Source organism: Neofelis nebulosa, chromosome 4 (assembly GCF_028018385.1).
Source record: "Neofelis nebulosa isolate mNeoNeb1 chromosome 4, mNeoNeb1.pri, whole genome shotgun sequence".
In the NCBI taxonomy this organism is placed as follows: domain Eukaryota; kingdom Metazoa; phylum Chordata; class Mammalia; order Carnivora; family Felidae; genus Neofelis; species Neofelis nebulosa.
The window spans coordinates 5650597-5664541 of NC_080785.1; the positions used below are offsets into that span (position 1 = coordinate 5650597).

At 56.4% G+C, this 13945-nt stretch overlaps 1 protein-coding gene across 7 annotated transcripts in view; it reads left to right on the forward strand.

The window, feature by feature from the left end:
- The window catches only part of PRKAG2 (protein kinase AMP-activated non-catalytic subunit gamma 2), a 261150-nt gene that overhangs the window by 64400 nt on the left and 182805 nt on the right, over positions 1-13945 (forward strand). For all 7 annotated transcript variants that reach the window (XM_058723747.1, XM_058723752.1, XM_058723748.1 and 4 more), the window contains exon 2: positions 12466-12537. In XM_058723747.1, coding sequence (XP_058579730.1) covers positions 12466-12537 — 72 coding nt within the window. The remainder of the gene's footprint in view (positions 1-12465; positions 12538-13945) is intronic.

Genomic DNA, 13945 nt, shown 5'->3' on the forward strand with positions numbered 1-13945 from the left:
AGGCTCCAGGCTCCGAGCCATCAGCCCAGAGCCTGACGCGGGGCTCGAACTCACAGACTGCGAGATCGTGACCTGGCTGAAGTCGGACGCTTAACCGACTGTGCCACCCAGGCGCCCCTTTTTTTTTTTTTTTTAAATTTTTTTTTCAACGTTTTTTAAGTGCAAGGCGGCTTTGAGTCGCATCTCTCTGGGCGTCCATTACTCCCCCGGGGGCAGGAGGGGATTGATTGTTTTGGGAGATTTCTGAGAACTTTTCCAGCTGTAACATGCTCTCACTGCATGATTTCCCTGGATTTAGGTGTCAGGAGACCAGGGGGGCGTGCGCAGGCCTGGCCCACCCAGGGGGTGGGTATAGGTGCTGACAGAGACCACTCTGAGGGGGTCTCAATGGGGGGGGGTGCTCCCGTTCTGGGTCTGGGGGTGGCAGGAGCCAGGCTGCCCATGCTGGGTCACAACAGCAGTGCCCACGGCTCACAGGGCGGGGGAGGGACACACGGGGTTGGATAAGAGGGGAGGAGGGAAGGAGATGCCCACCTCCCACGACAGTAGAGAGACGTGGTTCTCTGTCTCTTTACTCCGTGCCTATTTCTGGGTGCAAAATACGAGGGGAGGTCCGAAGGCTCCAACCAGGACAGACGCGCATTTTATTCTAGGTCTGTGTGTGCGTAATCAAAAAGTTTATGAAACAATGAAATGCAACCTTACTGTGTTCTAATTCACATTTTTGTGGTTGTGTAATCAACTAAGTCGATTTTATGATCCACTGATGGGTTTGGACTATTCGTTTGAAAACTAATCGTGGCCAGGGGGCGCCTGGGCGGCTTGGTTGGTTAGGCGTCCGACTTTGGCTCAGGTCATGATCTCACAGTTTGTGAGTTCGAGGCCCGCGTCGGGCTCTGTGCTGACCGCTCAGAGCCTGGAGCCTGTTTCGGATTCTGTGTCTCCCTCTCTCTGACCCTCCCCCACTCATGCTCTGTCTCTCTCTGTCTCAAAAATAAACATTAAAAAAAGAAAAAAACTAGCAGCCAGGTGCTCCTAGAGCAGCCAGGAGGAACAAATGAAAGCAGCTCCCTTCATTATGCCTAGTGCAGGAAGCCCTTGAATTCTTTTTGCGTCCTTGGCGTTGGCTGCTTACTCTGAACTCCTCGTATTTTTCGGTCCGTAACCTGGTGGCCCGGAGCAGGGGGGGCGCGGCACAGCAAGCAGGATGGAGGGGAATCCTTGTGGGACCTGCAGAAAGGGGGAGGGCTCATTTGATACATAGTGTCATCGATATGGACATTTCATACTCTGAAAATTCTGAGCCCCAAACCCTGCAGGTATCCGCTCAGCTCCTGGGCGGAGCCCCAGAGCCTCGCTGGGTAGGTGGTTGGGGGCAGAAATGAGGTCTCTCTGAGCCCTGATGGTTGTGCCAGATGCTCCTGCATAGGGCGTGTCTCAGAGCCAGCCAGCGGCACTGTGACCTTATAGAAATGTTCCCTGGGTGCCCAGTTCTACTCAGATTTATGATGCCCCTCTTGAAGTTTGGGCCAAACCCGCCTGATTTCCCCTGCGGTGCCAAGCGCTGCTTGCGGGGGGCACCAGGCAGGGTGGGGGGCTCAGGTGTGACGGAGGGCCATTTGGGTCTGTGGGATGCCCCCAGAAGCACCTCCACTTTCCCTCGTGGTTGGTTTTTCTGCTCCAGGAAGGGGACGTTAGAGTGTGGGAGCCCCGTAATTATAGTTCCCTAGCTGGCCAGGCAGTGTGTGGCCCCCACGGAGGGTTCAATGCCAAGGATAGCACAGTCTCGGTTGGTGGCTTGGCATTTTGTTTGTGAGTCAATAAAGCCTCTCCAGAAACCCAGACTTGGTCTTTTCAAACCCTATCTTAAGAGTTGTCTCAGTAGAATAGTAAAATGTCAGGGCTGAAAACAGCGCTGGGATTAAGGGCTGTCCCTCCTGTCACAGATGGCTCCTGTGTTCAGTCTGCCCTTGCCTTCAGAAGGGCCCAGCGGTCCGAGGTAGCCCATTAAACATCACTTCCTTTTCATAAGATCTGGGTGTTTCCCGCACTCTGAGCTGTCATCAGTCATTTGTACCTCAGTATGAATGAGCTTATGAGCGCCTTTTCCAGTATCAGTTTCGTTTGGGGGAAAGACAGACTCCCATTTGAGTCTTGCTGCGTGCCTGGCACTGTGGAGGAATGAGTCATTCAGGTGAACGAGACGAGGTCCTTGCTGTCAACCGGCTGCCGGTGTGGGAGGGACCAGGGCAGTGTGAGCAGGTGCCTGGGGGAAATTCGCACGACGCTCCCCCCGGCTAGTGACGCAAGAGTGACTGCTTTCATTTTGCAGGTGAGGCGTGAACAGATGAGGCTATGATGGGACAGCGGGGCTTTTCTGAGTCTGCTGCTCTCCTTCGCGTGTGGCACGTGTTCTCCAGGACAGTAAAAATAGGCCTGTTTGGGCTGTTTCCTGTTTTTCCACTCAACTCTGCTGGGATGGAAACCCTTTCCTATCCGTCTCTATCCCGCCTCCAGCTATTTTCTTTGGGGATTTCTTGTGGCGAAGTGAAGGCTCAGCTGTGTGTACAGAGCCCCCCTTCCCCCGAGTGGCCCCCCTCTCCTTCCCAGAGGCAGCCAAAATAATATGTATATTATAAGGATATGTAATATACCCTTAATATACACATCTACCTTATATGCCCTTAATATAAATGATTACAAATTAATACATTAGGTGTACATAACACATAATGTAGATACGCACACACGCACACACACACACACAAAGGGTTTTGTTTTAAGGACTTAGCTCATCTGTGGGGCTCTTGAGTCCTAAATCCACAGGGCGGGGTGACGGGTTGGAGTTCAGGCAGGAGCTGGTGCTGAGGTCTTGGGGCAGAATTCCTTCTAATTTTGAAAAGCTTAGCGTTTTTGGTTTTTTTGTTTGTTTGCTTTTTGAGAGAGTGAAAGAGAGAGAAGGTACATTAGTGCATGCAAGTAAGGGAGGGGCAGAGAGAGGGAGAGGGAGACTCCCAGAGCAGGCTCCGTGCTGTCGGCACAGAGCCTGATGCGGGGCTCGATCCCATGACCGTGAGATCGTGGCTTGAGCCGAAATCAAGAGTCGGACGCTTAGTCGACCGAGCCCCCTGGGCGCCCCTGGAAACCTCAGGTTTTACTCTAAGGGCAAAACTGGGCGATTGGGTGAAACCCACCCATGTCAGGGAGGGCCATCTCAGACCGTAGATGCTCATCTACAAGGACCTTCACGGCAACACCTCCACTGGTGGTCGATTGAGGCACTGGAGCCTCTGGCCCGGCCAAAGTGACAATCAAATTACGCATCGCAGATTCTGTGATGGCACTAGGTCGCAGAGCCCAGAGCTCCCCCTTCTGTGACATCTCCCACCTCCCATCGCCAGGCTTGGGCAGGAAATACCCCCCCCCCCGTGGAGATATGGATTGTTCTGGATTGAGGCAGCAACCTGCCACCCAGGTGGTCCCTGTGGGTAGCCGCCGCCCCCCCCCCACCCCCGCCATGACCGAGCCTCCTTCCTCCTGGCCGACCTGGGCCCACTCAGACCCCTGGAGCCTCCTCCCCACCCACCCTCCCTCTTCCCTTCTTCCGGGAGGAGCCGGGGGCTCGGAGACGGCAAGAAACGGGGTTGATTCCAGTTCCTAATCCTCGGTGGTTAACAGAGAGAGGCTGGACTCAACCCGGCCCGGACATGTGTCTCTCAGGGGTCACTCTGGGGGCCCGAGTGAGGAGGGGCGGGGAGGGGACCCTGGGAATGTGGACCGGGGGCCCTCAGGCCTTCCAGAGCACCAGCCAGTTCCCTCTGCACGGCGTCCTCAGCCGTAAGGCCAGGCACCCGTGGGGCCCTTCCGAGCTTCCGTGTAGCAATAGTCGAGCAAAGGCTGCTTACGAGGCAGGGCAAGGCCCAGCTGCCTCTTAAACAAGAGGAGACCAGGAGCAGCTGGCCCTTGGTAATCCCTCCCTCGAAGGGCTGCGCACGAGGTGTCTGTCACCCTGTCCTTCGTCGTGGGGATCGGGCCTGCTCTCTCGTTACAAGGAGGGACAGCCAACGTCTGCAGAACCTTTGCAGCTTCGTTTCAGGCCACGGTCGAGTGGAACGTGACAGGCCACCCGGGCTTTCCAGGTTGACAGTTGACCCGGGATGCGGCGGGGGGTGTGGGGGGGGTGTCCCGGTGATACACCTGTGCCGTCCCCAGTCCCGAGGACAGGTATGGCCCCCCGGCCAGTGGCCTCACCTGACAGAGTGAAGAACCGAGGCTCCCGGAAGCTAAAACGAGGGGGAGTTCTGGAGAGAAAACGGTTTCCCGGCTGGTGCTTCTGTCGTGCCAAAGAAGCCGCCGGGCGAGGAACTGGGGACGGCCGCAGGACAGGGTAGTTCCTCAGCACTGGGCAGGGTCAGGCTGCCATACTCCCGCCCCTCCTGGGGCCCAGAGCTCCTTTCTTTGGAGAAAGGCCAGCTCAGCGCAGGGGCCCAAGTACTTTCCTTGGCACCGAGGCCCCGGGGCAGCGGGTGGGGGAGCCCAAGCCAGCTGTCGAATCAGTCGGGACCCCCAGGTGGGGGGCCTGGGGCAGGCAGGGTGGCTGCAGGTGGGAAAAGGAGCAGTTTTCTTGTCTTTTTTACATCAGGAAGCCTCTCCAACTGCAGTCAGAAACCACGATGTCCTCTGTGGAAAATCAAGAATTCTGGAACTTCTCCGAGAGTTAAGTTTAGGCTTTGCCGAATTTGGCCCCTGGCCCTCCCCTGTTGCCGAGTTCCAGCGATTCAGCGTTTGTTCCTTATTTTTCGGAGAGTGGTTATATAACGTGAATGTTTTCCAAAGGCCCCAACTGACCATGGCTCTGGTCGCCACCCCCCACATTGGTACCAAGAACTGCCCGTTGGGCGGCTTTGAGGGATGGCGCTAACCCAGGCCATCTGGAGACACCTCACTCGTGCCTCCCACCTGAGGTGCTTGCCAAGGCCCTCACTGCAAGGGGTGAACTTCAAGCCACAGCAGATGAGACACAGACGAGGCTAAATCACGTGAGCAGCAGCCCTTGGCGTGACGGGGATGAGGAGAGTCAGGGACACGGGCAGGGCAGGCGCGTTCCGTGTGGAACCTGAGTGACCGAGTACCGGTGATTCTGAGGGTGCCGCTCACAGCTTTCCTGGAATCGTGCCAAGCATCCATGAAGACGCGCCTGGCATTTGTGTCAATAACCCGGGTGCTTAAGATAGAGGGGCCTCAGGAACCAATGGAATAGGCAGAAGGTTAGCACTTAGGAGGCAGAGGAAAGTCACGTCAAGATAGAAAGAAGTGCGGCTGGCTCATCGCCACCTCCTCTCTGAGGCATCAACGGGGAGCATGGCTGTGCCCTCGCCCCTCCGCAGGTGCAGCCCATGTTCATGGACACCCTGCCCCCAAACCCGGAGTTTCTAAGGCGGGGGAGATGACTTAGAAGCCTGAGAATAGAAGAAAATTATTTTCGTGACAAATAGAAGGTGAGAGGGTACATTTTACTTCTTTACAGGGTTCCTGATCCCAGGATGACATTTAGTTCAGCGATAAAAACCCAGACCGTGGGAGCTGAAAGGCATCTTCTGGAATTATCCGGTTAATCCCCTCGTACCTGACAGATGAGAAGCTGAATGCAGACGTGTCTGAGACCCCCTCCCTCCCCACCCACCCCCAGTCCAGAGCTGGGGCTGGAACTCAGCCTTCTGGCTCCTTCCTTGCACACGGGTCGTGTTCTTGCGTGTGGAGGGATGTGGGACCCGGCTGTGCCCATCACCAGCCCTTCCCAAGCCTGGGGTGGCTCCAGATGTCTCTGGTGCCTCGGGTCTGCTCAGTGGGAGCAGAGAATGAAAACCATTCTAGATGTGTTCCTCCTTCCTCAGTAGGAATCAGCCTGCTGCTAATTGCACAGGAATGTCCTATTGTGACCCTGATATTTAAAACCCCTGGCCGGCCCTCAGGTGCAGGCCACGGGCCCCTGACATTGGCAGCCTTTCTGTTTGTCCTGTCTTTGTGCCTTCGTCAGGACTGTTCCTGGGGTATCCCAGCTGCATCAACAAAGGAGTTTTGTAAGACCAAAAGGTCAGAACCGCACCCGATCGATACGCACTTACCTCGCACCTACGCTCGAGGCTAAAATATGAGTAAGACAGCCCCTGTCCTTCCAGGATTCGTAAGTCAGTTGGGCACGGTATAAAATCCATTATCTTCTGGGGTTCGGGATGCATGGCAGGGGACTGGCCCCCAAACTATGCGAAGCGTAGGCATGCCGGCGTGTGGAGCGATGACACTGGGTGATGGGACGCCGGTCTTTGCGACATCAGCGTGAATTGCGTTTGATGAAGAGTAGGCCTTCAAGAGAAAGCATCATAAGCTGCCTTGGGGCTGAAGCGCTGAACCGTACAACCCCCCCACTCCTCTTTCTTGTCCCCCGAGGTTCTGCTGTGCCAAGGATACTCAGTTTGTGTCTTCCCAGCCTCTGATACCGAGTTGGGTTTTGTTCGCGGAGCTGAGCCATCGCAAGGAGGTGCTGGGATTGAGCGGAAAGAGCTCTGAGCAGGAGTGCGTGGCCCCGGGGCTGCAGGGCCTGATTGCTACCGTCCGCCTGTCTGGCTTGGGCAAGTGGCTTAACCTCTCTGACCCTCAGTATCGTCATCTGTGGACTGGGATGGTACCACTTGCCTTCCCTACTTGTATGGGCTGCCCTAAGGACCAGAGAAAGGTTTAACAAGGACACGCTAAGGGCAGATTAATAACAGCTCTGTTGCCGATACCTTTTTTGCGGTAGAATGTTGGCTTTTGCCTGAATTTCTGAAGAGGGTAGGGATGGGGCTGTGGGGGTTAAGTGAGCTATTTTGTTTTTAATGGTTATATATTTTTGAGAGAGAGAGAGAGAGTATGAGCAGGGGAGGGGCAGAGAGGGGCGGTGGGGGGGGGGGGACAGAGGAACTATCAGCACAGAACCTGAGGCAGGGCTTGAATCCACGAACCATGAGATCATGACCTGAGCTGAAGTTGGACACTTAACTGACTGAGCCACCCACGCACCCCTAAATGAGCTACTTTAAAAAAAAAAATTTTTTTTAACGTTTATTTATTTATTTATTTATTTATTTTTAACATTTTTTATTTATTTTTGGGACAGAGAGAGACAGAGCATGAACGGGGGAGGGGCAGAGAGAGAGGGAGACACAGAATCGGAAACAGGCTCCAGGCTCCGAGCCATCAGCCCAGAGCCTGACGCGGGGCTCGAACTCACGGACCACAAGATCGTGACCTGGCTGAAGTCGGACGGTTAACCGACTGCACCACCCAGGCGCCCCACGTTTATTTATTTTTGAGACAGGGAGAGACAGAGCATGAGCGGGGGGAGGGTCAGAGAGAGAGGGAGACACAGAATCCAAAGCAGGCTCCAGGGTCCGAGCTGTCGGCACAGAGCCCGACGCGGGGTTCGAACTCACGAACTGCGAGATGATGACCTGAGCCGAAGCCGGACGCTCAACTGACTGAGCCCCCCAGGCACACCTCCTAAATGAGCTACTTTTAAGGTCAGCTCACATCTCAGTGATTTTTCCAAACTTAGGTCTTTTCTCTTTTATCCTTATGCTTTCCTGACAGGCGACTTTATCAGCCCAAATCCTGAAAATTCACTTTCCCCAGAGACACTGACAGTGGTCTCCAGAGCCTGCGGTCAAGGTCTAGGCTATAGCGTGTGCGGCTGATGACGATCCCAGAGTCTCTTGGCCGCAACCAGGTCTTAAATGTCTCCTAGCGCCTCGACATGGCCCAGCAAGGTGCCCACCTGGCACCGTGGGCGGCCTGACCGGCTGGCAGACCAGAAAAGGAGGTTCAGGGATGGCAAGGAGAAGAGAAATCGGTGAGGAAAGGGTGAGGCTCTGGTGGGAATTTAAAATTTCGAAAGCCCGTAAACGGGAAGTTCCAAGAGCCTGAACCTTCTGGAATGTCAGCTGAGCTCGGAGGCCAGGCCTCCCGTTATTCCACCAGCTGATAGCCTTGTGGCCGCAGTTGCAGTTCGAGATTTTCCCATGCCTGGTCTCCCAGGTGTGTGCTGTTTCTTGGGGAGCTCTGAGAGATGAGAGCCAAGATTAGCGTCATGGAATGTGGGGCGGAGGAACCTTCCAGCAAAGCCCGCCACTCATGCCAAGGGACTTCCCTGTAGGGATGCTTGACTGAGCAGACACACCACAGCGGTCGGATGGCTTGGGACTTCCGTGAGCTCCCCTTGGTCAGAAATAGGGGCGGGGGACCCGCTGCGGCCCCTCCTGGCGGCCCCCTGTGGCCACGGGCCACCTGTGGCAGGAGCCGGCCCAGCATTCTGGTCTCTCCCCTTCCCAGACCGTCTTAACGTGAGTCATTTAGCCACTGGGGCCTCAGTCGCTAGAGCGTGATGGTTCCACAAGGAACAAATGAGTGTTTGTGCAAAGGCTTCCGCGTGTGGAGACCGCCGTACTGCACAAATGTTGGAGGGTAATGATTATTTGAAACCGGAGAGGAATGTACTCATTAAAACAGGAGATAAGCATCCCACACCGTGTTCCTGCTCACTTCCCAGGGAATTGCAGCCGCGTGGGGCCTGCTCGTGGGCACAGACCGCGTGGCCCCCCCCGCCCCCCGCTGGCTGCCCAGGGGAGGGGGTGCTGATCCGAACGGTGCCGTGTGCCCGCTGTGCGCCCGGCAAATGCAGGGCGGAGAGTGGGACTAGCTTTCCCCTTGCCCCTGATGAACGCAAAGCCTAGTTAGAGAAACAGACTCGTAAACGATCCTAATACGGCACGCCAAGTCCCATCATATAGGTTAGGAGTTTGTGTGAACCAGGATTGGGGGTGACGGGGGGCGGGAAGACCAGTAAAGCCCAGAGCAGGTGAGGAGCTGGGGACAGTGCTGGCTAGCACTGGCCATTCACGCACGGCCCTGGGCCAGGCTCTGTGCTAGAGGCCAGCGCTGTCCTGGAGGGACTAAAGTGAAGCAGGGTCTGTTCTCCTGGGAGGGGGTGGACAGCCAAAAGAGCAGCCTCAAAGTGAGGTGTGTGAGGAGTTGAGACGGCGTTCCAGACTGCGTCCACAGACACGCGTCCGCGATTGGAAAAACCAGCCTGCCTGAGAACTTGCTGAAGGGAGACGGGGTTTTAAAAGCACATCAGAAACAAGGCTGCAGAGAAGCACATCAGAAACAAGGCTGCGGAAGTCCGCGGATCCACGGGGCCCGGTCTGGAGACCGCAGGGCCCGGACGAGGGTTCCTGACCGTGGCTCCTCCCAGCAGTCACCTGTGGCCCTCCACCCGGGCTGCCGGCCCAATCACCGAGATGCCTGGACTGCACCGTCGATGGATCAACTCCCTTCCACGGCGGGACCCAAGCTCCCCAAGTGCAACCAGGCCCGAGACCACAGACCTCAACACCAGGGAGGCTGAGTCTGGAATCTGCACGCGTAAGAGCTCATCAGCACGCACTGGTCAACCAGGGGTGGGAGCCATTGCCGAGTCCCTGGGGTGCCAGGGGAGAGGCCGGCATAATGAGACCCACGTTTTCGGGGATCACTCTTCAAGCAGAGGTTTGGAGATGGCCTGAAGGGGGTGGGGCTGAAGGTCTCAGAGAACAATTAGGCAGCCCTAGAGAGAGCTGGGGGAGGAGGGTACAGACCTGGACCCCAGCAGCAAGAAGGGTGGCAGGGACAGAATGGGTTACAAGAAAGCCTGGGTACACAGGGGCGTCTGGGGTGGCTCAGTTGGCTCGGCGTCCGACTTCGGCTCAGGTCACGACCTCACTGTTCACGGGTTCGAGCCCCGCGTCGGGCTCTGTGCTGACAGCTCGGAGCCTGGAGCCCGTTTCGGAGTCTGCGTCTCCCTCTCTCTCTGCCCCTCCCCTGCTTGCGCTCTGTTTCTCTCTCAAAAATAAATGGATATTAGAAAAAAAAGAAGAAGAACAGAGTGAGATGTTTCACAGTTCCTGATCTCAAAACTTACTACAGAGTCGTAGTCATTGAATCAACGTGGTACCAGCATGAAGACAGACATGCGGCCCCCGAGATAGAATACAAAGCCCAAAAGAAACCCTCACATGTGTGGCCAAGCTGAGATGTGTAGCAAAAGTGCCAACGCCATTCAGTGGGAAAAGACCGTCTTTCCTTTCATTTTTTAAATGTTTACTTATTTTTCAGTGAGGGAAAGAGCGCACACAGGGCAGGGGCGGAGACAGCGGGGGACAGAGGATCCGAAGTGGGCTCTGGGCTGACAGCAGCGAGCCCGACGCAGGGCCCGGACTCACGAACCAGGAGATCATGACGTGAGCCGATGTCAGACCCTCAACTGACTGAGCCACCCGGATGCCCCTCTTTCTTTTTTTTTTTTTTTGTTTATGTATTAATTTTTGGAGAAACAGAGAGAAACCATGAGAGGGGGAGGGGTAGCGAGAGAGGGAGAGGGAGAATCCCAAGCAGGCTCTGTGCTGTCGCTGCAGAGCCCAACTCAGGGCTCGATCCCACAAACGGTGAGACCAGGACCTGAGCTGAAATCAACCGGCTGAGCCACCCAGGGGCCCCAAAGGCAGTCTTTTGGATGCATGGTGCTGGGAACGTGAATATACCCCTGGAAAACAAGGAAGGTGGGCCCTCACCTTAGACCATAGAGAAAATCTGACTCAGAATGGACCTCAGACCTCAGTGTAACAGCTACACCTAGAAAAGGCTTAGGAGACAACACAGGGGAAGAGACGCTTGACATTGGATTTGGCAGCAAAGTCTTCATCATGTCACCAAAGGCACATGCAACAAAGTAAAAACAGATAGATCAGACGACCTCAAAGTTACGAGCTTCTGGGCATCAAAGGACCCGATCGCCAGAGTGCAAAGGCAACCTACAGGATGGGAGAAAATATGCACAAAGCATCCGTCCGACAGAAGGCTAGCGTCCAGAATGCATAAAGAACTCCCACCAATTCACCAGCAAACAACCTGGTTAATAAATGGCCAAAGGACTTCCTGAGCAGATATCTTTCCAAAGAAGAGGGAACACCCGTCTCCAAATACAGTCACGTTCTGAGGTTCTGGGAGTTAGAACTCCAACCCGCGGGTTTGGGGGAGGGGGACGTGATTCAACACCTATGTTCACGGCAGCGTTTCTCCATAGCTACAAGGTACAAGCAACCCAAGGGTCCCCTGATGGTTGAATGGATAAGCAAAATGTGGCCCGTCCATACAATGGAGCGTTATTCACTTTTTAAATCTGTATTTATTTATTTTGAGAGCGAGAGGGAGTGTGCGTGCATGTGAGCAGGGGGAGGGGCGGAGAGAGAGGAGAGAGAGTACCCCACCGTCAGTGCAGACCCCAATGTGGGGATCGATCCCACGACCTCGAGATCACGATCTGAGCTGAAATCAGGAGTCAGACGCTCAATGGCCCGAGCCACCCAGGCGCGCCTGTTATTCACCTTTAAAAGGAAAGAAACTCTGACACCGGCTACAACATCTGAAATAATCTAGTCACAGAAGCAGGGCAAATACTGCATGATTCCACCTACGCGAGGTACTGGGGTAGTCAGATTTATAGAGACACAGTGTAGGATGCTAGGTGCCAGCCGCTGGGGGAAGGGATGGGGAGTTGTCTCACGAGGACAGAGTTTCCCTTTTGCAAGATGAGAAGGGTCGGGGGGACGGATGGTGGTGATGACTGCGCGGTGTGAATGCACCTAACGCTCCCAAGCTGTACACGCAAAGTGGTTAAGATCGTAAGTCCTGTGTTATGTGTATGTTGCCACAATGAAAAAGGGAAAAAAGAAAGGTTAAGGACACAGACAAGTTCTCCTGCTGGACTTCCCACGTGGGGCTCCTTCCCGGGGTGTGAGGGCATCCGTCAGGTGAGACCAGGGGAAGGGGGAGCAGAGCTGAGAGTGGAGTGATGCCGCGTGTGGGTCCCCGCCGCCCCTCTGTGCCACCGTGCCACCCAGCTTCACTGAGCCCCAGTTGCCAGCCCGGCTCTCCCTGCCACCAGCCCCCATCATCTCTCCAGGAAGACGCGCGTCCTGGACCCCTTCCGCGAGCCCCACATTCTGTGTCCTGACACGAGGTCCTGTCCCATCAGCCTTTCCCCAGGGCGCCGAGAGTCCTGCCCTCCACGGCCGTTTTCATCCTGGGGCACTTTCCCTCCTGCCTCTAGTCCCAGCCTCTTCTCCTCACCCCTTCCCCGGGGTGGTGGGGGGCAGTGGCCTGCTCTCCTGCTGGACGTGCTGCTGGATCTCCCTCCGGATCTTAGAGGGAGCTGGCATGTGGTGCCCCGTCCTCTGTCTCTGCTTACATCCACACCCCTCCCTCGTGGTCCATATTTACGGAGGACTTAGGAGGGGGTGGCGATGCACACACAGAGTCAGTGAGGCCCCTGGATGAGGCCGGGTGGGCACCCGAGGGCCACTCCGCTGACCACATGCTCTCTTTCCATCCTAGGACCTGAGTTCCTTTGCCATGCCTCTCCTGGACGGAGACCTGGAGAGCTCAGAAAAGCATGCTTCTCGTAAGGTAAGCCACCTTTCTCACAACATCTCGCGGCTCACCTGGGGTGCCACTGAGGCGGGACTCCCTCGGTGAGAGCCCAAGACAAACGTCCGCCTGCTCATCCATCGGTGCTCCCACCTGCACATCCACTGTGCTCCCACCCGTTCATCCGCTTGTATTCCCACCTGCTCATCCATCAGTGCTCCCACCTGCACATCTACCTGTGCTCCCACCTGTTCATCTGCTTGTATTCCCACCTGCTCATCCATCAGTGCTCCCACCTGCACATCTACCTGTGCTCCCACCTGTTCATCTGCTTGTATTCCCACCTGCTCATCCATCAGGGCTCCCACCTGCACATCCACCTGTGCTCCCACCTGCTCATCCACCGACACTCCCACATGCCCATCCACCTGTGCTCCTACATGCAGTCCCCGCTGCTTACCCGCTGGTGCACCTGGCCGCTGCTGGGATGACCCACCTCACCTGGCCATGCCCCTCACACTTGCGGCTCTCTAATTTGAGGGCCTCCTGGGCTTTTTTCCTTTCTCTCCTCCCTCTGGGTTCAGCCATGCCCCCCCCCCGCCCCTTCTCCCCAAAGGAGTCCGAGATAATGTGGAAGATCGACAATAAGCAAAGAGAAGAGGCTCAAAGTATCAGTAAATGGGAGATTTGGAGACCATCCGTGGCTTTCAGCTCGTCCCATCACGGACAGCCCCCCCCCACCCCCAACCCCCGCCCTCCGTTCCGGGTGTCCGTCCTTCCCTTTGGTCTCCTGGCCACTTCTCCTTGCCTCTGTCTAGCTCACTGCCAACCCTGCCCCGCTGGTCAGCCGGTGTCTCGGCAAGGCTGACGGCCGTGTGGGGTCAGGCCGCCGACAAGAAGTGTGTATCCCGTGAGCGTCAGTGGGCGCGGCGCGAAAGGGGAGGTTGAGGCGGCCGGCCGTCGGGAGCGAGGGTGGGGCAGAGAGCTGGGCAGCAAGTTCTTTCCGGGCCCTGTTACCCACGGCCCCGGGGGCGGGGAAGGGACCTCAGGAGGGGCCCAGCCACACGGGTGCCGTGGGCAGTGTCTTGGCACAGACTTACCGGGCTGCACGACTCTGGCTCTGGGTACAGCCCGGGGTTGGGGCCGGAGCTCCAGGGCGGAAGGCTAGCCTGTTCTCTAAGCATTTTGAATTGCGCACAGTTAAGGCAGCATAGCCTGGTTGAGGCCTGCGGGGTTCCGCTGGCCTCAGCTCCCTGTCCCGACCGAACCCACGACCTGATTAGCGGTCACCGTGGCCCAGCCCGCAGAGCCCCTCAGAGGATGCCCTCAGGAAGGAGCCACGGAGTTCCTAGCCTGGAAGGGCATGGTCTGTGGCTGCAGGGCGGGTCTTCCTCCTCGCAGGGGTTGGACGCCAGGAAGCCCGTCCTCGAGGTGAAAAACCTGAGGC